The 25,075-nt window shown below is 35.7% G+C and overlaps 3 protein-coding genes and 1 non-coding gene across 5 annotated transcripts; 2 read left to right on the top strand and 2 right to left on the bottom strand.

The window, feature by feature from the left end:
* Positions 1-9,001: 9,001 nt before the first annotated feature.
* Positions 9,002-13,411, top strand: LOC125825628 (uncharacterized). Its single transcript, XM_049504957.1, has 3 exons — positions 9,002-9,556; positions 11,208-11,375; positions 11,706-13,411. Exons 1-3 carry the CDS (start codon positions 9,002-9,004, stop codon positions 13,377-13,379), a joined length of 2,397 nt encoding a protein of 798 aa, XP_049360914.1. The 3' UTR covers positions 13,380-13,411.
* A 362-nt stretch (positions 13,412-13,773) lies between these two features.
* LOC125825977 (dolichyl-diphosphooligosaccharide--protein glycosyltransferase subunit 4A) lies at positions 13,774-16,991 on the bottom strand. The gene is made up of 2 exons (XM_049505271.1): positions 16,925-16,991; positions 13,774-14,122 (listed from the first exon to the last, which is right to left on the bottom strand). The coding sequence occupies exon 2, from the start codon at positions 14,120-14,122 to the stop codon at positions 14,009-14,011; it is 114 nt and encodes a 37-aa protein (XP_049361228.1). The 5' UTR covers positions 16,925-16,991; the 3' UTR covers positions 13,774-14,008.
* A 144-nt stretch (positions 16,992-17,135) lies between these two features.
* Positions 17,136-17,207, bottom strand: TRNAH-GUG (transfer RNA histidin (anticodon GUG)). Its single transcript has one exon. It is a non-coding gene; the product is annotated as a tRNA-His (tRNA).
* A 1,355-nt stretch (positions 17,208-18,562) lies between these two features.
* On the top strand, positions 18,563-25,075 carry LOC125825592 (5-oxoprolinase 1). Of its 2 annotated transcripts, none has more exons than XM_049504924.1 (2): positions 18,563-18,696; positions 20,946-25,075. In XM_049504924.1, exon 2 carries the CDS (start codon positions 20,951-20,953, stop codon positions 24,755-24,757), a length of 3,807 nt encoding a protein of 1,268 aa, XP_049360881.1. In that variant the 5' UTR covers positions 18,563-18,696; positions 20,946-20,950; the 3' UTR covers positions 24,758-25,075. The 2 variants fall into 2 exon arrangements, with proteins under 2 accessions (XP_049360881.1, XP_049360875.1); XM_049504918.1 differs by having other exon boundaries at positions 20,895-25,075.

The following is a 25,075-nucleotide window of genomic DNA, read 5'->3' as shown; positions in this document are numbered from 1 at the left end:
TCTCAAAAAGAAAAACATGTCTAGTTCATAGTTTACATTGATGGGTAGTACCTTACCAAACTAATGGCTTCATAAAGAAAACAACAACGCCTAGAAACCAATAACATTTTTTTTCAGTTCCGTTTATCGGTTAAATTAGTCTTTGCATACCCCTACTAAGAAGTTACTATTAGCCTAGTCCCATATCCTCCTATCATCATAAATTGTAATGCTATTGCATCTTTGGCATGATATATTTGGTACCAAAGTATAAATTGTTTGAATCCTGCTGCCAATCTACCTTGTTTCTCTCTCTTGAGCTCTATAATTGCTGACCTATGTAACTAGTTGCTATCAAGCTGAGACGTGGTTTGATTTTACTGGTAATTATCTCATCTTCCAATAAGAGATTCATCCAATGTATAATTTCACACAGGAAAGGGCATCTAAGCCCTGAGGGCACAATCGATAATTCTCCCTTCCATGGACCATTAGTAAATGACTACTTCTGTCCAGATTTACCCTCTTGCTTAGATAATAGTATTGCGGCAAATACTATATGAATGATACTCCCTCCATTCCAGTTTTATGTGACAACATTTGCTTTTTAGTCCGTTCCTTCAAAATAAAAAGGCAGCTTCTAATTTGAAAACTATTTAATCTGAACTTATCATTTTTATCCTTTATGAGAAGCTTTTATGGCCACACAAATGTTATGACATGTTTAACACCACATGTTTCAAAAGTTTTTTCTTTTCTTCTTAAACTCTGCGTCCTATCGACAAGAGGGAGTTGCTATGCCACTTAAATTGAAAGCGAAGGAGTAATTGTTTTATCAAGCACTTGGTACTCATCTATATGATGTTTTGTCTGGGTGTATTTCAGGACAAATATTCTTGATATCAAAGATAATTATAGTGCATGGCTATAGCACCGTTCAATATGATTGATGAACACTTCCAAGTCTTCTATTTCGCTATATGTTCGGAGAAGTCTAGTCAGTGATTCTAGGACTTCTCTTTATCCTCTTGCTGGTGCAGCTCTTCCTTTATGTCAACATTTCATTTCATTTCATGACAGGAAAGGAGAAGGAATTGGAGATCAATCAACTATAACTGATGACAGGTTCCTCGTAATTTGTTTGCTCATGCATCTCTTGATTCCTTAGTGTTGGTATTGGAGATTCAATCAGCTCTACTTGATCAACATGTCAAGAAAACTGATCAAATAGGGCCAGACCCTGAAACTTCAACTCTGGCACATTCTCAAAATCCTTTAAAGATCATGAAAATGCTCTTTTTCTACCAGGGGATAACAGTAAAAAAAGAAATTTATAGATGAGCCTTTTGAGGTATTGACGGATGACTATGAAACTAATGATAAGATTGGGAATTTTTTATTACATTGTTGATTTTGCAACAATTGTAGAAGGAAGAAGAACCAGCCTAGAATAATATGCGGAATAGCTTATGCCAAAAACAAATGTGGGAGTCTTCAAGGTTTAACCTATTCAGCATTTCATAAAGAAGTCGAAGTTGAAACTGCGAAAAGCTGAAAATACTACTGAAGGGAACAAATCAGTTAAAAAGTTTGCAGCAGAAGTTTCTCGTAGAGGTCTTTGAAAATATATCGAATTCAAGAGGTGAAAGTATAGTGTTCAACAAATTGAAGCTCAACAGGTGTAGATACTGAGAGTGAAGGAGAGGTTGCATTTACTGAAGCAGAAAATGTCAATGAAGGCATAAGAAACTTCATCATATTTCTCTGAAAAGTCATCGTGAAGAAACAGAAGAGAGTGAGTGATAATCATCCAGGGAAGGAATCCTGTGAAGAAAGGGATAGAGGTGCGCTACTGGAGAGATAGAAGGTACTAAAATAAAATTTCATTTTTACTAATTAGTATTGCTTTCTTGGGCACATCTCTACTATTCCACCGCACTTGCTACCTCTCAGTGCTCCTACCAGCGCAATGCAGAGCAGGACATTGGAAACAATGAGCAGGACATTCCCGTGAACCCATACCTCAAGGGCTAGATCTGCTCTAGTCTAGAGCGTGGATAATATAAAAGAGGGGGGGGGGGGGGGGGGGGACATTGGAAACAATGAATTAGGATGGACGTCATTCTAATACCATGATAAAGAAATGAACCTTAGGCCTAACTCAACCCCAAAAGTTAGCTCATCAGGGGAGGATTGTAAGACCGTATAAGGAGACCAAGTAACCCTTAACCCACCGGTGTGGGACTCCAACATTCACTATTACAGTAATTTCATTAGCTGTGATATTTTCCAACAGTAAATACTAGAAATCAAGAGTAATAATTTGAAAGTGTGCGTCCTGGAATAGTGTGTTCTCTTGAATTAATAAATCTTGCAAATTTATGAAATACCAATATCGCAGAGTAGTTCCAAACTACGATGAAATCTGAAATATAACATTTCTATTATACAATAAAGTCTGCACATTACATTTTGTACTTCATAATAGGCAACATAACAAATACATTCTATTTTTCTATTACATCAAAATTGAATTTATTTTTATTGTATATAAGCAACAATAACAGTAATATCATCAACTTTTCCTCCTTTATGTCGTCCCTTAGATGCTCTTGCATATGGTGTATCTGCAAATCTATCAAATGAGTTGTACAATGCAACGTTAACAATTTTCTTAGCCAACTCCCTTGCTTTCAAATTCTGGTTGATCGCTCTCCGAACAATTTCTTCAATTTCACTATCATTCATATTATCAAGCATCCCGTCCGTCCCAACCATCAAAATATCATCTTTCTCGATGTTTAATTCCATCTCTTGAGCAACACTAGGATTATCAGCATTGCAGTTTCCCAATTGATGCGGACACCCAAATACTCAGTTGTATCGGCGACTTGTATATAATAGGTAATGGAAAACAATTTTGGGAACTTTTTTAATGGAATATTTGGAAAATGGTGTGTAGTAATTACTCCTAGTCCTAGTTAGAAAAGGATTGGGAAACAAAGTTTTTGGTAACTAACTGAAATTGTAATTTTTGGAAACTATGTAAAACAACTAGAAGTAAGTAATCCTCATGCGTACAGGCGTGAAAACAAAGTGAAATTTTAATCCAAACGAGATACTTCAAACATAACTTTTTTTTGTTGTAAGCAAATGTGATACTTCAAACATACTTAATTGATGCCGTACAAGATGCTAAACCAGTTGTTTAGCATTCAAGGGTGTAGCCTAGTGGTCAATGAAGTAGGTGGAAAACCATGAGCTATTGGAGGCAAAAAGCACGACGATTTCTTCGCATCTGGACAAGTCTTGGTAGTCAGAGTTAATCAGTGTCTCTATTGGTGGGAGGTAGCAACCGAGCAGGTACCTGGTGGAATAGTCGAGGGGGTGCAAGGTGGTCCGAACACCACTATCATTAAAAAAAAAAAGAAGAAATAAAGTTACTGAGAATAGCTATGTTGCCCGTTGGTAAAGCGTAAAGGTTTCATGGGTACCCTATTTGGTTACCATTATTTAACCTGAAGCAAGTTTTTAAACTTTTTTGCATGCCTACCACTTCGCAACTAGACCAAATGGCTTGTTCTTCTTTAGACCACCAATAGGGAATGTGAGTTGGGTTTAGACCGTCTTGACTCGTGAGACAGGTTAGTTTTACCCTACTGATAACAAGTGTCGCAATATTAATTCAACCTAGTACCTCCTGTTAAAAGTTTGAAGTTTAGTCATGCTTCAATATCCTCACCAAGGGTGATTATTCCACATTTCAACAATTGCTATGGAATGCAGAATGAAAGAAATCAGTGACGATTTTGAATACCAGTCTTCAATTCTCTCAATCAACGGTGGTGTTTGTACCAGTTTGGGCACATCTCTACTATTCCACCGCACTTGCTACCTCTCAGTGCTCCTACCAGCGCAATGCAGAGCAGGACACAGGTACATGGTAACTCTCTTTTGTTCTTGAATGTACTCATCATTCAAATTTAGTATTTCAGAGGTGAAGTTTATGGAAGAAGCTTGTCAAAAGAACTTTCTATTTGATAGGTGTTGTTTCGTTGCCAGGAAAGGAAAATTGTCGAAAGAAACATTTTATTTTCTCTCTTCAATTTTGCATCTTTTATATGCGAGGTAAGTAAGAAGTTGTGAGAAAATGCTTACTAGTTACTTCCTTTACAAAATGTTTTCAAAATAAAAATTTCTTGTTTGAACAAACACTTTTCTTCCTCTGAAAAATGATTCCTTTTATTTTACTGCAATTTTTTTTTCTAATAACATGTTGAAAGTTAGTAGGTAGTCGAGTATTGTCGTACTTTATGTGGTAGAGGCAGAGGGCTAGCCTCATCTCTCCTCCTTTTAGTAGTCACATAGTTTCTTATTCTTCAATGTGTATTACTATTTGTTGCTTCATTTGTCTTGCATCTTGTTAGTTTGCTATCATATTTTCTTGCAACACTGCTTCCCTAACTTTTCTTTTAGTAGTCACATAGTTTCTTATTCTTCAATGTGTATTACTATTTGTTGCTTCATTTGTCTTGCATCTTGTTAGTTTGCTATCATATTTTCTTGCAACACTGCTTCCCTAACTTTTCTTTTGAGTCGAGGGTCTATCTAAAACAACCTCCATATTCCACAAAGGTAGGAATAAGGTCAGCGTACATCCTACACTTTCCAAACCTCACTTATGGGATTACACTAGGCATGTTGTTGTTCGTTTATTTAACTTTCTGCATCAGTTACAGTTCACTCTTTGCATATGTGGAAATCGAATGATATCTGCATCTAAACATTGAGTTTTGTTCGTATTGCAATTCCTTCATATTATTAGGAATATATTCACAATCTCTACAAGACACAGCAACCATATCTTTGTATCATTCCTACTGTTTACTCACTTACTGTCCACATACTCGTTGCACCTCACAATGGGTTCTAATTACTAACTCACATGTTTTCGTTTTCAGAACATCACACATGAACATTTTTTTTGGGGGATAATCACTCGACTCAAGAGACCTCGCGTATGAGGTCATGTAGAGTGTTTTGGAGGAGAATCACTCAACTCGGAATCTCCCGTGTGAGGTCAGGTGATGTATATAATTCTTTGCTCCACTTTGATAAATGCTGGCTCTACAAGTAGACAAGTCGTGTAGGTTGAGTCACATTTGGGTGGATTATGACCCAACCCGTAGAGTTGATATTGCCACCCTTATAAATGAGAATAATTAATTCAGTCATCTATAAGTATAGAGGAAAGTTCGAGAAGCCACGTATTTGTTATATGCAGCAAAATGATAAATGTCAGGACTAGTACAAATCATATAATAATAATTAATAATAATAAGATTATGTGGCTTAATTTACATTCCCTATCAAAGAGGGAATTAAGACAATTGAGTAGGAAAGTTCAATGTAAATGTCCTACATTTAATAATTGGGGTCAGTCACCAGTACTATGTCCTTGAATAGATGATAAAAGAGAGAAATACCGCTTTACGAGATGAAATACCGTTTTATGAGATGAAGAGGTTTGACTGACAGAGCTTGATTTTTTTCCCTTTTCTTTCAGTCGAGTGACTTCGTACCTTTCCTCGAGACCGCAAACACTGCCTATTTGACAAGTAGCTAGAGACTGAAAAAGATAAGTGTATATAAACTTTATTTCTAAATTGTATAGATAGAGAAGTTGTTTTCGTTAGATCACTAGCTTAAAATAAAACATATTCAAGCCGTCTGAGATAAAGGAATACAAATATAATAACAATAACAAAAAAAGTCAAATTAAGAGTAATACATTATACATAACATTCAGAAGAATAAAGAAAAAACAATTGAATAGGGTTTGCAAAAATACCTTTCTAAGCTTGTTTGGAATTAATTGCATCGAATGGGAGACTTTACTCATACATACATCAAGCTTATAATAAATTTTATGACATATTATCATCGTGAGAGTAGTGGGAACTGAATTGATAGCTAGATTTCTTCACCTTTTACCAAAGATCTCAAGTTCGAGTCGCAAGAATCAAAGAACTTCTTTGTAGAAAATGCTTTACCCTCATTGGTGAAACTACTTGACGCGAGTCTGTATTAGACTGGGATCCGGACAATAGGCTCTGGATACTTACAAGTGACGGAGTTAGTCAGTTACGAATTCAGTTGGATGCATTGATTTTGGTTCAAATCTTATATATATCTTAAAAGTTCATTGAATATGTACGTTTTATTAATCTAGAACCAATTATAACTTTAATAAGGTTTGTGGATGTGTAGATGCCATACACCAAATCATGGTGCAGACGAATGAATTCTTGGGAAATAATAATGACACACAAGTTGAATATATCGACATTATTGTCCATTCTATTATAATGTGCCTTGCAAAAAGGGGAATTAATTCCATTTTAAATAATTGGACAAGATTGTGAAAAATCTAACATTATATTTTGCGTCAAAAATTAACTTTTGTATGTGGATTATAGGTACTAAAATTTAAAAAATAATAGTAACTTTTTTCTTTTGACACCTTTCTTTTTAGAGATTAATATAGATTTGATAAAATTCAATACTAATTTTGATTTCAACGTGGTGTATTTTGTGTTAAGATATCATAATATATACAAAATATTAAATTCAGAATTTAATAACTAATATTTGGGATCATCGTCTTAATTAAAGACAAGAATTCATAAAGTTCAAATTTTAAATTTATCGATATTGTACTCAATTATAGGAGTAAAGAATTAATTGGTTGGCCTGCTTTATTTAAATTTTGGTAGAATTTAATTGGTAAAGCTTAGTTGTACTAATGGTGATTACTTGTCGTATCACATAATTATTTATTTGATTGCCAAAAGGAAGAGCGACAAGTTAGACAAATTTAATTTGGCTTGTTTATTTTATTAATCCTAATTATTAGTATTATAATTTTTCAATTTACGCATAAAATATTGAATATTTAACCCCTTTTATTTTTGGTTTCTCTATATGAGAGATCGTCTATACCCATTTCGAAAGTTCAAATGCAAATTTGACCCTTCCCTCTGTAAAAGATTGCCCCATATGTTGGAAAGTTTGATCGTTAATTCATAAAGGCAAATCTAACCCATTTTTTTAACGATATGCTAATATCTGACCCCAATTATATATTAATAGAGGAAATTCTAATTCATTGTATGGCATGAATATATATATATGACTCTTAACTATTAATAATGAAGGAGATATGACATATCTAAACTTATTTTGCAAAGTTTAGGAGAAAAAATTGAACATTTTCCCTTGAGTGATTAATACCATCAAATTTCTCTTCAACTTTGGTTTATTCAATTCTATATAACAATGTCATATAAATGGAAAATGACTTTTTCTTTTCAAATTAAAATAAAATGTCATCTTCACACCATCTCACTCTTATGAATATTTTAAAGTATTGATGATTTGTTAATTAACAATCCTAGCTCCAAGACTCTTGGAATAAACTTTTAATTTGTTGTGCCTCAAAAAATGGCCAAAATGGCCAGTGTGTTTGGCCATTCTCTTTGGATTTTATCAAAATTAGAAGTGCAATGCCAAAGATGGGAAGAAACAAAAAAGAAAGCAAAAAGTATAATTATTAGTACATCATTGTCATTGATGTAATAATTAATAGACCTCAAGATTAATTGTTTTTCTATCTTCTTTAGTAGAAATGACTTTGTTTATTGGCGAAATGGTCTGATAGACCCTTGTACTTAAAAGTTTGTGGAGAGTTTCTTAAGTTTTTGAACAATAACAACAACATATCCAGTGTGATTTTATAAATAGTCGATCGAGATTGTTTCCAAAGTTTTTGAAGCATCTAGTAATTATAAAACAATATGTGTATTGTCTAAATGTTAAATAAGAGTGTATAATTAAGTTGTAATCATGAGGCCTGGTGAGTAGTGAGAGGTTCACAAAATTTAATGGTTCCCTCATTGAAAGGATATTTCATAAGAGCCTCACAAGTTTTGTTGAGGGTCTACATAATTATTTCTGATTGACATGATAATTTAATCATTTCTTTGGAATTTGATAATCAAAACACTACTTATAAGTACCACAACAATAACATATCCAGTGCAGTTTCACTAGTGAAATCTAGGAGAGGTGTAGTGTATACAGGCTTTACATATGACTTTTTCCTTTAGACCCTCGACTCAAGAAAAAATAATTTTCTAGAAGAGTGCAATAACTTCACCTTTCTTCTTTATATTCTTTTGTCCTTCCATGTAAGGAGTTGAGCTAACATGAATATTCCCCTTGCTAAGAGGAACATATTCCTTACATCTTTTTTTTTTTGGTAGTGTTTTACTCTTTAACTGATGTAAAAAGTTGGATTGTCTAGATGTATGAGTGTGACACTTTAGCAATTCTATAAATACTTCTCCTACTGAAGGCCTAGAGAGGACCACTTCTCTACTAATTTGTGTACAACCAGCTGAAATTGGAATACTATTCTCTATTCTATAAACTAGTGAGCCTACTAACATAAATTCATCATATTTTCACTTGTGACATTTGCATTGCATTGTGCATGTCCATATAGTCGTTTCGTCGTGTCTAGAAAGTAGTCGTCTTGTTACTAGCAGGCGAAAGTCTATACATAGTCATTCAGTGGTGTGTTGATGAAAGTAGTCATCTTGTCACTACCATGTTGAATGACATATAGCCATTTAGTGTCGTGCTGAGAGTAGTTGTCTTGTTGCTGATAGGTGAATCTTCTTGTTAACCATTTAACTTGTGACATGTTGTACTAGTCGTCTTGTTACTGGCAGGTGAATCTTCTGGCTAGCCATTTAGTGATGTGTTGAGAGTACTAGTCGTCTTGTTGTTGGCAGGTGAATTTTCTGGCTAGCTAGCTTATTTAGTGGTATGCATGAAGTAGTCGTCTTGTTACTGGCAGGTGAGTCTCTAGTTAATCGTTTAGTGGCAATAGGTGTAGAGAGTAGTTGTCTTGTCACTTGAAGGTGAATCTTCTAGATTATTAATTGTTACTCTCATCATGCCAACTACCATGGTGGCGAAACGAGCTCGTGTCATGTGGTGGATGAGGCTACACTCAGCTATTCGAACCGCCTTAGCATGCATTATAGTGGGGTGCGTCACCCTCTATAGTCCACCTTCTCTTGCAAAGCAACTAGCATTTCCTTCTTTTTCCTACGTGACGTCGATATTCATAGTATCCGACGCCACGTTAGGCCATGCCCTAAGGGGATGTTGGCATGCATGTCTTGCCACACTTCAAACCATGCCACTTTCCATGCTAGGCCTATGGCTTCATAATTATGTCGCCACCGACCACTACTCACCCGAGGTAGCCGCCCTCATGGTGGCGGTGAGCGCGTTTTTGGTGGCATTACCGGAGAGTACCGACTTAATGTGCAAGAGAATTGCCTTTGGACAACTTGTTATAGTGTATGTTGATGCTGTTATTCATGGGCTTTATGTCAATTCTCCTGTGATGCACCCTCTTAGAATTGCTTTTAGCACTTTACTTGGAGCTTTGGCTTCTATCTTAGCTTTGTTGCTACCCTATCCTTGGCTAGCTTATCATGAGGTATGTATATATGAACTTCATCGCTAATCTGTCGTTAAATCGCTTCACATAATCTTTTTGATAATTTTTTACTAATATTCGTTGCTAAATAGGATTAGTGATAGGTTTTGTTATTTATCTATAAAATTTGTCAGTTGTTAATTTCTGTTGTTTATTGTTGTTATATTATATTATGACAATAATAAATATAAATATTATAATCTTAAGTGATTTTGAATGCAATGACATTAACTCAATTGCTGCTAATTATTTTGATGATTGCTAAAAGAAAATCTATTGCCACTAAAATGTTTTTATACTTTCGATGTAACCAAGGTTTTCAAGGCGTTGAAAAGTCAAATATATAAACACTATGTTTTAACCGTTCATTTAAGTATATATTATTTTAATTTGCTCAAAGTTGGTATTAATTTGTCTGTTATAATATTATTATTATTTTTTTCTTTATAAAATTTATAAGTTGAAAATTAAAGTTGATGTCTTTTAGTCTGGTCGGACATGAAACTACAACAATGAAGTTAAGTTAATTTGGATCTTCTAGGAAAGGTCCATTTGGTGTGTAAATATTTATAAATCAATGTTTTTTAAACAAATAATTATATCAATTATTTTAATTTTAACTTGAGATTAAATAACTTATATATGTTGACAGTATAAACATATGTTTATGTTTATGTATATTATTGGTGAAGTTACTTTATAAGTGACTTCATTGTGTAATATTGTTCCTATGGTTGGTGTATAGATCTTAAGCTCGAACTTTTAAGTTCTTTGAAGAATTACTCAACTCTAGTGCAAGAGAAGAGAGAGAAAAATTCGTTACGTGAAATCAGGGATGATAAAATCAGCTCATAAAATCATGATTTGTCCAATCCATTTAGGTTTGAACGGTTAATAACTTGTTTATTTTACTAACTCAATTTGTTTTTGACCTGTTTAATTCATCTCATTTTAAAATTGGACTAATATACAACCCAAATTGATCCCTGTGAAACTCCTGTCTGAATATTTTTAAAAGACAACTTTTAGTTTGATATATAATATATAGTCATGATTAATGAAAACTCAATCCATTTTGATATTCTCAAATTCAGTCCAACCTGCTCATTTGATATCCGAGCAAAATTAATTTTTTTATGTACAACTTGACATATGCTCATTGCACTTTTTTTGTGGTAGATAGAAATGCCCTTATTCTTATGACAATTTGATTGATTATATTATTTAATTTGATTGGTATGGTACTCTTTTATGGTCCATAATATAAACTTCACAGATATTTCCAGTCTGTTTGATTAAAAATTGTAAACATGGGGAAAGAGAAGATGCACATTTTGGAGTAAATATGTGTGGGGTTTTGTACATATATATAGTTGTTGCATTACTTCATTCAATGTTTTGATAATTAAATTTATAACATCATCATGTCATTTCACTATTGTGGAAAAACGTGTAAAGATTTTCACATCATACAACTCCTCGACGTCACAAATAAATAAGACGTAGGACCAGAAGCGAAGCTAAAGTGTAAGAAGTATTGTGCATATACTTCATTCATTTGGACCATAAAAAAGTGCCAAAAATTCATTTATATTGATTGCTAATGTGTGTATATATATATATAGTAATAAATATTGATTTATTATGACAGGTGAAAAAATTATACCAAATTTATGCAGAAAGTGCAACAGGAAGAATAAATTTATATTTGAAAGCCATTCATACACAAGATGGTCAAATAACCATGGAGCTAATTTCTCAAACAAAGCCCTTTACTGATACAGGAACTAAGCTTCTTGAAACTATCAAATTCTTGGAGGTAAGCTAAATACGATCGCTGAACTTTATCTACTATAACAGTAAAGTTACTAAATTATTTTTTCACATTAAAATAACCATTATAACAGTAAAGTCACTAAACTTAACCGATCCTAATGACAAAACCTATCCTAATTTGATTGCTACTGTTATAGTAGGTAAAGTTCAGTTTCTTCAAAATGCGAGTAACTATAGTTTTATGGTGCTCTACTTTCATATGATACAAGTAGTTTTATGACTTTACTGTTTAACGTGAATAAAGTTCAGTATCCATACGTGAGATAAAAATGTTATTGTTCAATAATCTAAATGGTCCCTCTTATACTTATAGGAAGGTTTGCAATGGGAGAAACCTTGGTTGAGATACTTGAATCACAATTTCACAGATCCAGGACTTGGTTTACAAAACATGGATGTATCAATGAAAGGAATGGAATTGGCTATAACTTCTTGTCCAATTTTTCCCACAAGAATGATAGATAAAGAGCTTTTTAAAGTCACACATCATGTTATGATGTTTCTTGGTCAAATAATGGGGCAAGATAGATCATTTTTACCACATAATTCAGTAACAGAAGGGGAGTTTGAGAAGGAGTACTCTTCTAGGCATTCTAATGAACCAATCTTACCAACAAAACAAGATCAAGCAGCACTCTTCTTCTTATCTTGTTTCAGAATGTGCATGAGTGACTCTGAAACGATCACACCTATAAACGAAGGACTTAGAGCCACAACAGAAAGAAGTAGTAGTAGTAGTAGCACATCGTGTTGCAGACGAGTCTGCATTGATAGGACTATGCTAATAATCAATGAGAGAATGGTGGTATTCGCGTTCAAGTGTTCATTTTCATTAGGACTGGCTGTGTTGCTTGGTCTGCTATTTAATATTGAAAATGGTTACTGGTCAGGCCTCACAATAGCCCTCAGCTTTGTTACAAGGAAACAAGCAATTTTCACAGAAGCAAATGCAAGAGCACAAGGAACAGCTATAGGATCAGTGTATGGTGTACTTGCCTGCACTATTTTTCAAAAAGTCGCGCAAATAAGGTTCTTATCTCTTCTCCCATGGATAATTTTCACCACATTTTTAAGGCATAGTAGGATGTTCACTCAAGCAGGGGGAACAGCAGCAGTAATAGGTTCACTACTGATTTTAGGCAGAAAAAGTTATGGTCCACCTAGTGTATTCGCAATTTACAGACTCACCGAGGCCTTCATTGGACTAGCTTGTTTCATCGTTGTTGAACTTATCCTGCAACCTACAACTTCAGCAACTTTAGTAAAAAAATATCTCTATCTAATCCAAGGAACAATCAATGAATGCACTAAACACATGGTAGTTGATTCAAGACAAAAGGGGTTAATGGAGAAGCAAAGGAATCTGAAATCTCAAGTCCAAGACTTGGAAAAGTTCATTAAAGATGCAGTCTTGGAACCAAAATTCTGGTTTATTCCTTTTCCAATTTCTTGCTACCAAAAGCTCCAAATGTCTTTGTCAAAGATGGCAGATGTTCTGTTCTTCATGTCCTGTGATATCGAATTCCTCTCTCAAGCGTTCGATAGGTATTATCCTGATAAAAGGGAGCTTCAACAATACATAAACAACAACTTACAGCATTTTAATGATGCTCTAAGCTCTTCAGTGAGCTCCTTTGAGAAAATTATTTCTATCAGACTGTTAAAAACTTCTCAAATCCAGCCAGAGCAGAATATATTGAATGATCTTGAAGAAGGGAATTCGTCATGTCCAAGGGGGGATGTAATGTATTCAAGAAACGACGAGGAGATGGAGATGATTCTGAGTTCTTTTCTTCAGAACTCAAACGAGGTCCGTGGTAAAGTGAGGGACATTGCAGGTATAGAGCTTAGAGGAACGATTGTCGGTTGTTTGTGTTCTTTAGAATTTTGCATGAGCTTTTTGGAGAGGGAAGTAAGAGACATCGACAACGCGATAAAAGAATTGGTGAAGTGGGAAGATCCTTTGGGTGAACCAATTTGTTCATAAGAATCTGCTACATGATTCTTAAGTTACTATATAAGCAAATCCATATGATCAATGGACACAAAAGCATAAAGCTGTAGCTCTAATATAGTTCTCTCTAGTTTCCTTAAATTCTAAAGCAATATATTATTCTGAATCTTCTTTACATTTTTATCAAACACATAATTATCTAGGCAATTTAAACTATGAATGACTTTATGGTCATAACAAAGAAAACCATATTCTAATAACAATCTACATGGTCTTAGTAAAAACAGTGTAACACATAAGGTCACTATGCATCTAGATTAATGTTGCAAGTTCAAAATAGATTTTGCTGTTAATATTTAATTCTTTAGAGGTGCAAATCTCAGAGACAGCAATTTCTTTTGTTTCGAACAATAAACACTACTAGAACATTAAGCAACAGGGGAAAGGAAAATATAACATCATTTACTCTATTTGTAGCAATGAACTGAATACTGATCAATAGTTTTAGCCAAGTTTCTATGGACCAGAAGCAGTCACATACAAGTCCATGCTCAGTAATTTAAATGTTTCGCCACATCAAAATTCAATATCTATCATATAGAGCTGCCAAAGGCAAATAAACATAACTATTTTTGCCCAAGCTAATTCTAAAATAACAACTTTCAATTGCCTTCATATTTGGGATCTGCCATCACATAATGGTAAGCGACCACCAGCACAAAGATAAAGATACCAAGAAAGTTGGCAAAGAAACCCAGGTCCTGGTCGTCAATCATCTGCAACATTCATGCACAAACAAGCATATTAGACAAATCAACCACCATATTTTTGTCGCATAATATGTGAACAATAAAACTCCAGAAAAGGATAACTAAAAGAGAAGGTAGTCACTAGAAAGCAACTATCTATTCCAAATTTACATCATTCTTACTTAAGTTTAAACATCTGGAGACTATTGCTGAGTCTCTTCTCTTGGCTACCCATTTTCCCTTTACCAATCTGAAATTCTTAATCACTCCAACTTTAGAATTCATATTTACAAGTTTTTTGCAGCTACACACTCAAACTAACACCTGTGTTCTAACAATCTAGAAGACAAATCATCCAACTAGATTAGTCAGCCAAGCTGTTCAACAGACTCTAACAAACGCTAAAGTCAGCAGAAAAAAAGGCAGAATTAAAAAAACAAGGACAATATTATCAACTGGCCAAAGAGTGCCTAGGAACCAAGATGCCAGCGAACCAAGAGACATGCAAAGCTGGAGCCAATGAACACATGCCAGCTCTTTCTTTTAAGGTACATGGATCTATCTCCTCTTTTCTCTTCCTAAAAGTCAATCCAATGGCAAAGTTAAACTTACTACTCTCTTCTCTTCTCCTTTCTTTTCCTTCCCTTTCATTCAAATAAAGTCCAAAACATCCTTTAGCAAAGTGGTTTGTAAAGTCTAACAAAACTTTAGGCTAATGAACAAATTACATTAAGTGTTACTGTCACATTACACATTTCCTTCTTCCCTTTCCAAGCAAATCCTAAAACAAATACTTAATACTCTCCATCTCTCTTCCTCTCTTTTGTTTATCCTACATGGTCTTCATTCTTATATCTTTAGTCCAGACATTTATTGGTTGGAATAATTCAGGGCCTATATAAATGGCAGGATTTAATCCTTTGGATTTCTAGTTCTTAAGCTTGAATCCAATGCACTTGTTTGGATACCTGTTGATTTTAGCTATAAATTAGGATCATGTACACATGAAATGTAAAACATGTCCTTTGAAATCCCATCTCGAGCAATGTATCCCTTTGGACCATAGGCGAATGTACAAGCCAAGAAAAGCCTGATTCATGCTAAAGCTATACCAGCAACTTGAGCTGCATGATCCAAGTTAAGCTAAAATATTGAGCAAAATGCAAAGACCTTATCCACATCACCAAGTATCAATTTGGTATGATCAGAACCTTGTTGGCAAAACTGCTTAAGCTATCGAACTTAAATGTTTTCATGAGTAGAAATGCTAAATAATCTTTTGAGGTGCTTAAGGCAATATACTCTATAGGTTTCTTCACTCATTCTAAAGATCACTCACTTCACCAATACTTAGGCAATATTTTCACTCGTTGACTCACAAAGATAACATCAAAAAATGCCAACATACCCCACTCCCAAATCTACATCATTATTGTATGCCACCAGACTACTCCGTAATTTCACTTCTACTTATCGGGAAAAAAATAATGCATGCCGCCAAACTTCATGTCAATCAAACACCAGAAAATGATTTAAGAATTATTTTCCCTTGTTAACATATTCCACCTATAAGCATTTTGCATTGTTTTACATCATATGAAACAAACCAATTGAGTCTTCCCACTTTTTGCATCTCATGAAGCACTATATAAATGAAACTTTATTGCAGACATTATTGGTTTGGAATAATTTCGAGGCCTATATGGATGGAGGGATTTAATCCTGTGGATTTCTAATTCTTAAGCTTGAATCCAATGCACCTCTTTGGGCACCAATTAATTCTAGCTGTTAATTAGGATCATTTCACAAATGCAAAACATGTCCTTTGAGATCCCATCTTGAGCAAATTGTCTCCATCCCCTTGGACCATAGGAGATTATACAAGCCAAGAAAAACCTAATTCATGCTAAAGATAGACAGCAATTCAAGTTGTATAATCCAAGTTGAGCTAAATATTGACCAAAATACAAAGATCTTTCCCACATCACCAAGTATCGGTTTGGTATGATCAGAACATTTATGGCAAAACTGCTTTAGCTATCTTCAATAGCTTAAATGTTTTTAATGAGTACAAATGCTAAATAATCAACCCTACTAGGGAAAAGTAGCTTCAATCTTTTGAAGTGCATAAAGCCAGTACACACTATAAACTTCTTCACTCATACCAAATATCACTCATTTCACCAATATTGAGACAATATCCTCAATATTTGAAACTCACAAGGTTAATATTGAACACCACCAACATTACCCCTCTCCCAACAAATCTACTCCAAACTCCCTTCTACTTATCAACAAAAATTGACCGTATGCCACCAAACTTCATGTCAAGTAAACACCACGAAATGATTTAGGTATTAACATTTTCCATTTACAAACATTTACATCACACGAAACAAAACCCCTATTAAACTCTTCCCATTGTTTGCAGAACTCCTTAACCACTATAGAAATGAAACCTTTAGTCCCCTATACATTCTGTTTCATCTTCATAGCCCTCCAGAACCCTTGATCCATAATCTAGTTCTTCTACATAATTCACTTCACATCATAACAAATTCCATTTCCTTCATAAAACCCACAAAACAAAACAACAATTCTCCTTTTTATACAATCTGATACAATGTACCTCATTCCTTATCGAATTACCGAAATTACAGCAGATCAACCATTCAATTGCACGAAATAACAATAAATCACAAAAAATTTACCCCTAAAAGATAAATCGCCAACCAAAATCAGCTAAATCAAAAAGTACTCTTTTTTTTTCTGAAAAAAAAAACAGGATTCAACAAAAATGAAATTGAATTATGCGAGGATGAAACTTACAGTGAAATTTGTGTAGAATTTGAAGAACCCAAAAGCTACGATCTTTGATTTTTCTTCCTCCGAGAGTGTCAGTGAAGACTTTAGATCGGACTTTGGAGCTATTTAACCTAGTGCTGATGCGGGTGGGTGGGTCATCAAACGACACCGTTTTAGTAGTTTGAGTATGTTATACGACGTCGTTTTAAGAGTTTGGTGTAGAAAAAATGAGATGTGTGGCTGCTGGGATTCGAGCCCAGGTCTCCACGGCCACAACGTGGAATTCTTACCACTAAACTACAGCCACATCTTGTTTCAAAAATTAGGAACTTTTATAAGTTAAGAATAATATTTTAAAGATCATGTGATGTAAAGACTAGCAATGTATTTTATCATAGACTTCATGAATTAGTGGTCACCGTGATGAATAAGATGTGAAAAGCGAGATTGTGATAGTTTGGACATGTGAAGTGGAGATTCCATACGCTCTAGTAAGGAGGTCCGAGAGGTGGATGTATTAGGCATGAGACATGAGATGGGTAGAGGTGAGACAAAAAAATAATTAAAAAGAGGTGATTAGACCTAACATGACATAACTTTAGATTAGGCATAATACATAAGTATGACCTTTAACTTGGTATTAGTTGGCAACTATGACCTTTAACTTTGGGTCTGTATAAGTAGACACTTAAACTTGTATAAAATTGAACAAATAGACACATTCGTCCTACATGGCAATTTTGTGTCCTACATGGCGTCCGATGTGTATTATGCCATATAGGACATGTATGTCTACTTGTTCAATTTTATATAAATTTAAGTGCCTACTTGTGCATACTCAAAGTTGGAGGACATAATTATTCGTTGAAGCCAAGTTAAGGGTCATGTTTATGCATTATACCTTTAAATTATCTTAGATGTGAGGGTGTGTGTACTGAAAGTTGTATATTATGATAGAAGGTTAATAGATAGTGGAGTGTTGTCAAGGTTTTGAGGGCTCAAGCTTGTTGGTGGCTTTTATTGTACTAGCCTATTTTTTGTTAGTTCTAGTTTCTTACATCTATTTTCCTTTGTTCAATATTTTACGGCAATTGCATTATTATGTTGTTGTTTATATTATTTTCTTATAGGCTTTGCACTACTTCTTCTATTAGTTATATTTTTTTGTTACTATTTGCTCCTTTATATATGAAATCATTGTATTTGTGCCGAAAGTCCTTTAGTAACAATCTTTCTGCCTCCCCAAGATAATAGTAAAACATATTTACGCTATACTCTCTATATTCACTTATGAAATTTTATTTAATATATTATTATTATTTTGGATTAAATATATCTTTGTAATTAATAAAATACGAGTGTCCAAAACACACCTAAAGTGAGTGCATCACACACACCATTGAGGTGTATTATCTAAACTAATAAGTAATAGTTTACCTAAATTGAGTGCATTATACACATTGTGTTATTTAAACAAATAAGTGATAGTTTATGTATGAAATTTACAATCTCACGATTGTTTAGATATCAAACTCAAAAAAAAAAAGTTTAGATGAATTTTTGACCTTATTTATGTCTAGCTTTTGTGGATATATACAAGTTTACAAAGCCTCGTCATTATTTGCATTTTCCTCATCATCATGAATTAGTATATAGTATTATATGACACTCGATTTTCCGCGAAGTTTCATAAAGTGATTGAATATCAGCTTCTTTCTTAGTCAGTATCAGCAAATGTTCGAATCGTTTTTGGATTTGTAGGTTGAAGAACTAAGCAGTTTCTCGTTGAATTTGAGGTACTCTTTTGCTTTTCAGTGATAATTAGCTCATTATACATCTGGGATTTGATTGAAAGTTGAGAAAATTTTGATGGGTTGTAGCTATATTGAAATTTAAGGCTTAGAGGTTTGAGACCCATTTACTAATTTTTGTTTGTTCATCTCCAGCACTTAGATTGATGCAAACCCATATGTGGATTTTGTTTGTTTTGGGTTTTGCTTGCTTCATTGATTCTCAGATTCAAAGTTATCAAAACTCAAGCTCTTGACTGTGGATATCTCCTTCCTCACTCCCTTGTGTGTTTTTTTGGGTTGCTTGCTGTTTTTGATTCTTGGAAGTGTATTGATGCTTAATCTGTTGAGTTCATATATCTTCTTTCTTAGTTATAGTGTTTGATGCACTATGAAGTCGTAATTTTTAATGTTGAAGAATGAAAAAGTTCCCACATCGGTTAGGTGATAAGATGAGTGGTCAACTTATATGGTCTCAAGCAATTCTGCCTTCATGAGCTAGCTTTTGGGATTGAGTTAGGCTCAAGATTCATTTCTTTACGTATGCTCTTTATTGAATCTCAGCTGCATTTAGAATATCATTGTTTTTGTTTGCACTTTCTTGTTTTTGGGTTGCTTGCTTTATTGATTCTCAGATGCTAGAATATCATTGTTTTTGTTAGCACTTTCTTGTTTTGAGGTTGCTTGCTTTATTGATTCTCAGATGCTAGAATATCAAAACTCAAGCACTTTGAGTGTGTATTGGATTATTTTTTGGGGGTTATTTTCTAGTTTTTGGTTGCTTGCTGTTTTCATAGTAGTTGAGTGCATACATCTTCTCCCTTAGTTATAGTGTTTGATGCTCTTCACTACTAAAAAGTCATAGTTTTTATGTTTTTTTTCCCCTCACTTTCTTGTTTTTGGGTTGCTTGCTTTGTTGATTCTCATATGCGAGAATATTCAAAACTCAAGCACTTGAGTTCATCATCTTATCCTTCAGTTACAGTGTTTGATGCTCTTTTCCTTTTCTTTTTGTGCAAAGAACCAGGATACTCCTTTTAGTTGAACATAAAAGATCCTTTATATTTGTAAAAGTGGATAGCTTTGGTCCAACATATAGCAGAAAAGACACAAGACACAAGACACAGTTAAACTAAAGCCAATATGTAGACACTAACTCCTTAATCTTCCAAAATCCTAGAAAATTAAAGGACTGGTAGGCACTGTTTCTACCAAAGATAATCTACCAAAGTCGCTAGAAACCAAACAGCTAATCTAGAAGCAAGGAGCCTTAATCAACGATAGATGTATAGATTTCATTAATGGATCATGGAAGGATCTAATAAAAAAAGAATTGAAGTTCAATCGAAGGAAAATTGTGCTTCAAGCCTTAATCTGTGCAATTTTAAGGCTAAGTATATTAGTTTGGAAATTAGCTCTCAATTAAATTGTGTTTGGTGGCCACGCGATTACGAAAGTGGGTCTGTAGCAACTAAATAGAGATTTGTTCACTGTGAAAACTGAGATGCATTATACACTTCTTTGTTTCTGGTGCAAGAAGGAAAGTTTGGGAAGAAGTTAAAGTTCTCCCGCTGTAAATGGGTTTTCTTTCCTTATTGTAATGCCTTTAAACTAGATTATTACAATTTTAGTTTTTCTTTGTGCTATTTTTTCTTGCTTTGCTGTATCCCTGCACTTTGGCGCCAAAAGCCAAGAAAAGAAATTAGGGATTTTCCTCTTTACAACAGGAAAATTTAGGAAAAGGTTTCTCTCTGTCTTCTTTACATTAGCTCAACAGATGGTACTGTTAGTTTGTGTCTTTTTTTCTGTTAGTTTTAAGAAATCTGCTATAGCTTGAACCAAAACTGTTCACTTTTGTAAACATAAGTATTCAGCTGTATTTATGAGGGATCAAAATATTCCTATGCCCACCTTCTCAAAAAAATAAATTCCTATGCCCATACTTAAGGGACCATCCTGATTTTTCCCTTGTATGGTTGCTGCCTTTATTGATTCTTATATGCAAGAATGTTAACATTCAAGCACTTGAAGACATATATCGATTCCCTTCTGAACAGTGTTTGATGCTCCTCTTCTTGCAATTTCTTGTGGTCCATAGTCTACAATGGTGCTGTGTTTATTTTGCTATTAGTCTTTGGCTAATTGAATTTGTCATACTTGTGACCAAAGCCCTTTTTAACTCTCTTTTACTGGCAATATACCAGGTTATTGCAATATTTTCTGTATAGTCAAGTCATTTCTTTCTCTTCCTGTAGAAAGCATGGGGAGTCAAAGTGAAGCAAAACTCAAATTTTGTATCGACAGAGGGGGCACTTTTACTGATGTCTATGCAGACATTCCTGGTAAACCTGAAGGCCGAGTCATGAAGTTGTTGTCAGTTGATCCTTCTAATTATGATGATGCTCCAGTTGAAGGAATAAGGAGGATTTTGGAGGAATTTACTGGAAAGAAAATTCCCCGTAGTTCAAAGCTTCCTACCAATAAGATAGAATGGGTGAGGATGGGTACAACCGTGGCAACAAATGCATTGTTGGAGAGGAAGGGGGAGAGAATTGCACTGTGTGTCACTCGAGGCTTCAGGGATTTGCTCCAGATTGGTAACCAGGCTCGTCCACATATATTTGACCTCACTGTATCAAAACCATCGAATCTGTATGAGGAGGTTGTAGAGGTTGATGAGAGGGTTGAGCTGGTTCTTGATAAGGAGGGAGTAGATTTGAACCCTTCTCCATCACTTGTTCAAGGTATTTCGGGCGAGCTTGTCAAGGTTGTAAAGCCACTTGATGAGGAAGCTCTGAAACCGTTACTGAATGCTTTGCTGCAAAAGGGTATTAGTTGCTTAGCTGTGGTTTTGCTTCACTCTTATACTTACCCAGATCATGAGATACTTCTGGAAAAGTTAGCGCTTAGTTTGGGCTTCCGGCATGTATCTATATCATCTGCTTTAACTCCTATGGTTCGAGCTGTTCCTCGAGGTTTTACAGCAAGTGTAGATGCATATTTGACTCCCGTTATTAAAGAATACTTGTCAGGTTTTATGTCCAAATTTGATGAAGGACAAGGGAAGTTGAATGTTTTATTCATGCAGTCGGATGGAGGGCTTGCACCAGAAAATAGATTTTCAGGCCACAAAGCAATTTTGTCAGGTCCTGCTGGTGGTGTAGTTGGTTACTCTCAGACACTCTTTGGGATTGAAACAGACAAGGCCCTAATCGGTTTCGACATGGGTGGTACCTCCACTGATGTCAGCCGATATGCTGGTAGCTATGAACAAGTTATAGAAACCCAGGTTGCTGGTGCAATAATTCAAGCACCTCAGCTCGATGTAAACACAGTCGCTGCTGGTGGTGGATCAAAGTTAAAATTTCAGTTTGGTTCTTTCCGGGTGGGACCAGATTCAGTTGGTGCACATCCAGGACCAGTTTGTTACAGGAAAGGAGGGCAACTAGCAGTTACAGATGCAAATCTTATTTTAGGTTATGTCATTCCTGAATTTTTCCCTTCCATTTTTGGTCCCAATGAAGACCAGCCATTAGATATTGATGCTACCAGGGAAGAGTTTGAAAAACTTGCAAGGCAAATCAATTCCTACAGAAAGAGCCAGGATTCATCTGCGAGGGACATGACAGTTGAGGCGATTGCACAAGGCTTTGTGAATGTTGCCAATGAGACCATGTGTCGTCCAATACGACAGTTGACAGAAATGAAGGGCCATGAAACAAGCAACCATGCTCTTGCTTGCTTTGGAGGTGCAGGTCCTCAACATTCCTGTGCCATTGCTAGATCACTTGGAATGAAGGAGGTTCTTATTCACAGGTTATGTGGGATCTTAAGTGCATATGGTATGGGGTTAGCTGATGTGGTAGAAGAGGCACAAGAGCCATATTCAGCTGTTTATAGTCCTGATTCTGTGATTGAAGCCTGTCGCAGAGAAATTATCTTGCTGAAGCAGGTGAAGTCAAAGCTGCAGGAGCAAGGGTTCGGAGAAGCAAGTATCAACAGTGAAACATACTTGAACTTAAGGTACGAGGGAACAGACACCGCAATCATGGTAAAGAGACCAATCAATGATGATGGATCAGGAGGTGATTATGCTGCTGAATTTGTCAAGTTGTTCCAACGGGAATATGGATTTAAACTTCAAAACAGGAGTATAGTTATATGTGATGTTAGGGTTCGCGGTGTTGGAGTCACTAACATACTGAAGCCTCGAGCCCTAGATTCTTCCCCTGGTGCCCCTAAAATTGAAAGTCACTACAAGGTATACTTTGAGAGTGGATGGAATGACACTCCTTTGTTCAAGCTTGAAAATTTGGCATATGGGCATGTTATTCCTGGCCCAGCAATTATCATGAATGGCAATAGTACTGTCATTGTTGAACCTAACTGCAAGGCCATTGTTACTAAATATGGTAACATTAAAATAGAGATAGAGTTGACTTCCAATACGGCGAAGGTAGATGAAAAAGTTGCAGATGTTGTACAACTGTCAATTTTCAACAACCGGTTTATGGGAATAGCTGAACAGATGGGGCGCACCTTGCAGAGGACTTCTATATCAACAAATATTAAAGAGCGCCTAGACTTTTCTTGTGCACTTTTTGGCCCTGATGGTGGGCTTGTGGCAAATGCACCCCATGTTCCTGTTCACTTGGGGGCCATGTCGAGCACCGTTCGATGGCAGCTGAAGTACTGGGGTGATAAACTAAATGAGGGAGATGTTTTAGTCACCAATCATCCTTCTGCTGGTGGTAGCCACTTGCCTGATATAACTGTTATTACACCTGTTTTTAACAAAGGTAGATTGATATTCTTTGTCGCAAGTAGAGGGCATCATGCAGAGATTGGGGGTATTACTCCTGGAAGTATGCCACCTTTCTCAAAGTTCATATGGGAGGAAGGAGCAGCAATAAAAACATTCAAGCTTGTTGAGAAGGGTATTTTTCAGGAAGAAGGAATCACCAAGCTTCTTTGTTACCCCTGTTCTGAAGAATCAACTCATAAGATTCCAGGGTCGCGCAGGCTTCAGGATAATTTATCTGACCTTCACGCACAAGTAGCTGCAAATCAGAGAGGAATTACCCTTATTAATGAGCTTATTGAGCAATACGGTCTGGAAACTGTACAGGCATACATGAACCATGTGCAGGCTAATGCTGAAGAAGCAGTGAGAGAAATGCTTAAATCTGTTGCTGGGAGAGTTTCTTCCGAATCAAAAAGGTCTGGAGAGGGAGACTTAGTGACTATCGAAGAGGAAGATTACATGGATGACGGGTCTTCCATACACTTGAAGCTTACGATAGATTCTCGGAAGGGAGAAGCATTTTTTGATTTCTCTGGGACCAGCACAGAAGTTTATGGTAATTGGAATGCTCCAGAAGCAGTGACAGCTGCTGCAGTTATTTACTGTGTACGCTGTTTGGTGAATGTTGATATTCCTCTCAATCAAGGTTGCTTGGCTCCTGTAAAGATTTATATACCTCCTGGTTCATTTCTCTCTCCAAGTGACAAGGCTGCTGTGGTGGGTGGTAACGTTCTTACATCACAAAGGGTCACCGATGTCGTTCTCACTGCATTCCAAGCTTGTGCTTGTTCCCAGGGTTGCATGAATAATCTAACCTTTGGTGATGACACTTTTGGTTACTATGAAACAATTGGAGGTGGAAGTGGGGCTGGACCTACATGGGATGGGACGAGTGCAGTCCAGTGCCATATGACCAACACTCGCATGACAGATCCAGAGATCTTTGAGCAAAGATACCCAGTTATATTGCATAAGTTTGGAATAAGAGAGAATAGTGGTGGTGCTGGACAACATAAAGGAGGTGATGGCATTATCAGGGAGATAGAATTCAAACGTCCAGTCATCGTCAGTATCCTTTCAGAAAGACGCGTGCATGCCCCAAGGGGACTCATGGGTGGAGCAGATGGGGCTCGGGGTGCTAATTTCCTCATCACCAAAGATAAAAGGAAGGTATATGTTGGTGGTAAAAACACAATTGAGGTGCAGGCTGGGGAAATACTTCAGATTCTTACCCCTGGAGGTGGTGGCTGGGGTTCAATATGAACAATCCCAACCAAAAACTTCTGCAAATCTCATGGATTCCATTTCAGAGGTTGCAGTTACATACTCTCCATGCCACAGACACATCCACAGAGAAGAAAAAGCATAACACCAAATAAGGGAAATGAGGACATGAACTTGCTATCGATTAGAATTTCTCCGTTTTAAAGATGTGTGAATTTTGAATAATTTCATGACTTCATATCAGCTGCTTGGTCTATACATGCCTCTGTTGTCATCTGGGGGGGATAAAGTGCCCTTCTTGTTTGTCTTTTGGAAACAACCTCTCTAATAAAAATGTTTCCTTTTCTTCGATCTTGG

The sequence above is a fragment of the Solanum verrucosum genome, unplaced genomic scaffold (genome assembly GCF_900185275.1).
Source record: "Solanum verrucosum unplaced genomic scaffold, falcon-dt-bn FXZP01000125.1, whole genome shotgun sequence".
In the NCBI taxonomy this organism is placed as follows: domain Eukaryota; kingdom Viridiplantae; phylum Streptophyta; class Magnoliopsida; order Solanales; family Solanaceae; genus Solanum; species Solanum verrucosum.
Note: the sequence above shows the minus strand (reverse complement) of the source record. Positions and strands in the feature narration are given on the sequence as shown.

Coding starts and splice junctions, on each gene's coding strand:
- LOC125825592 (XM_049504924.1), top strand. CDS start 20,951: ATGGGGAGTCAAAGTGAAGCAAAACTCAAATTTTGTATCGACAGAGGG.
- LOC125825628 (XM_049504957.1), top strand. CDS start 9,002: ATGCCAACTACCATGGTGGCGAAACGAGCTCGTGTCATGTGGTGGATG. Junction 9,557..11,207: donor CTTGGCTAGCTTATCATGAG/GTATGTATATAT, acceptor TTATTATGACAG/GTGAAAAAATTATACCAAAT. Junction 11,376..11,705: donor AAACTATCAAATTCTTGGAG/GTAAGCTAAATA, acceptor TTATACTTATAG/GAAGGTTTGCAATGGGAGAA.
- LOC125825977 (XM_049505271.1), bottom strand. CDS start 14,122: ATGATTGACGACCAGGACCTGGGTTTCTTTGCCAACTTTCTTGGTATC.